The 1308-nt window shown below is 35.3% G+C and overlaps 1 protein-coding gene across 1 annotated transcript in view; it reads right to left on the minus strand.

Annotated features, from left to right (window-relative positions):
• The window catches only part of DOCK3 (dedicator of cytokinesis 3), a 590333-nt gene that overhangs the window by 170222 nt on the left and 418803 nt on the right, over positions 1-1308 (minus strand). The window contains exon 14 of the mRNA XM_025213329.1: positions 258-383. Coding sequence (XP_025069114.1) covers positions 258-383 — 126 coding nt within the window. The remainder of the gene's footprint in view (positions 1-257; positions 384-1308) is intronic.

Raw genomic sequence — 1308 nt, forward strand, 5'->3', positions numbered from 1 at the left:
ATTATGGGAAAAAGGAGTTAAACATGTTACATATGCCAATTTAACACATTATCTTATTGTTTTATATTGGTTCAATAAAAATACTTCTGATTAGCAACAGATGTGCTTTAATGCAATCTAGAATTTCCAGGTTGGAAATAAGGCAACTCTTATATTATTGTCCTTCCATGAGTGAAGTTACCATCCCAATTATGATTGTTAAGGGAAAAGTGTGAACAGCAGTATCTCCATTTTACAGATAGAGGTGCTTTGCTTACCTGGCATTATGACATCAGGAAAACCCAGTTTTCTGGTAATAGCTATGCCTCTGTTAAAGATCAGGGGGTTTTCCCTTCGAATCTGCTCCATGTCCCCACGAAGGAGCTGTAGAGAAATGATAAGTCCTACAAAAAAAAAGATAATTTATTTTTCCAGACCCAAGAGCCAAAATTCAGTCCACAGAAGGCATGTATGGAAAATAATTTCTTACATTAAGTTCATTTATTACAAATATATGGGAGAGGCAAGGATTTCTGTGGGTGACAGACTTAGACAAGCTTTCAAATGCAATACATCTTTCTTCAAGTCAGAAGCTTGTCTAAGTCTATCCCAACCATGCAGTTGATCCAATAAAAGATATCACCCACTGAAATCCTTGCCTCTCATATATTTTTTTTTCCAGATATAAGACATTTTCACCCTAGGTTTCATATATCTAAAAGAAACAGCTAGGAGTGTAATGTAAATGACTGTGAATTTGGATTACAAAACTAAACTTGGAAGATATGTTATAGCATGATAGTAAACCAGTTAGAAGACAGTATTTCTTACCTGGTATATAGCAGGTTACAATACACTGGTCAGTAATAATGAAAGTTTTTATCTTAATTACTGTATTGAGGAATACTGTGGGATTTCCCCACAGTGTCTTTAACCTAACCTAACACCATAAAACAATAATAAAGTTCATTTTCTAAATTTGTTTCTAATTACCTGATGTGAGACTGCTGATCTATAACAACATTCCCTTTAGTACTTAGGACTGTCCCAGCATAAGTAACTGGTCAGACTGCAAGCTCTGGACCAAGAAGTAAGATGGGTCAGTAATTTCCTGTCTTTAGATGCCTCTCTGTATTTTCCAACACTCAATAACTGGACCGGGATCAATTATATTATTAAATTTCAGCTCACCTGTCTACATAGTTATTCCTCTAATTGTTTTTCTATTTATATCTTAAGAACGTAAGAAATGCCACTCTGGTTCAGACTACAGATTCGTCTAGTTCAGTACCCTTCACCTCACAATGGAAGAAAGCAAAGGCTAAGGGA

The sequence above is a fragment of the Alligator sinensis genome, unplaced genomic scaffold (genome assembly GCF_000455745.1).
Source record: "Alligator sinensis unplaced genomic scaffold, ASM45574v1 scaffold630_1, whole genome shotgun sequence".
In the NCBI taxonomy this organism is placed as follows: domain Eukaryota; kingdom Metazoa; phylum Chordata; order Crocodylia; family Alligatoridae; genus Alligator; species Alligator sinensis.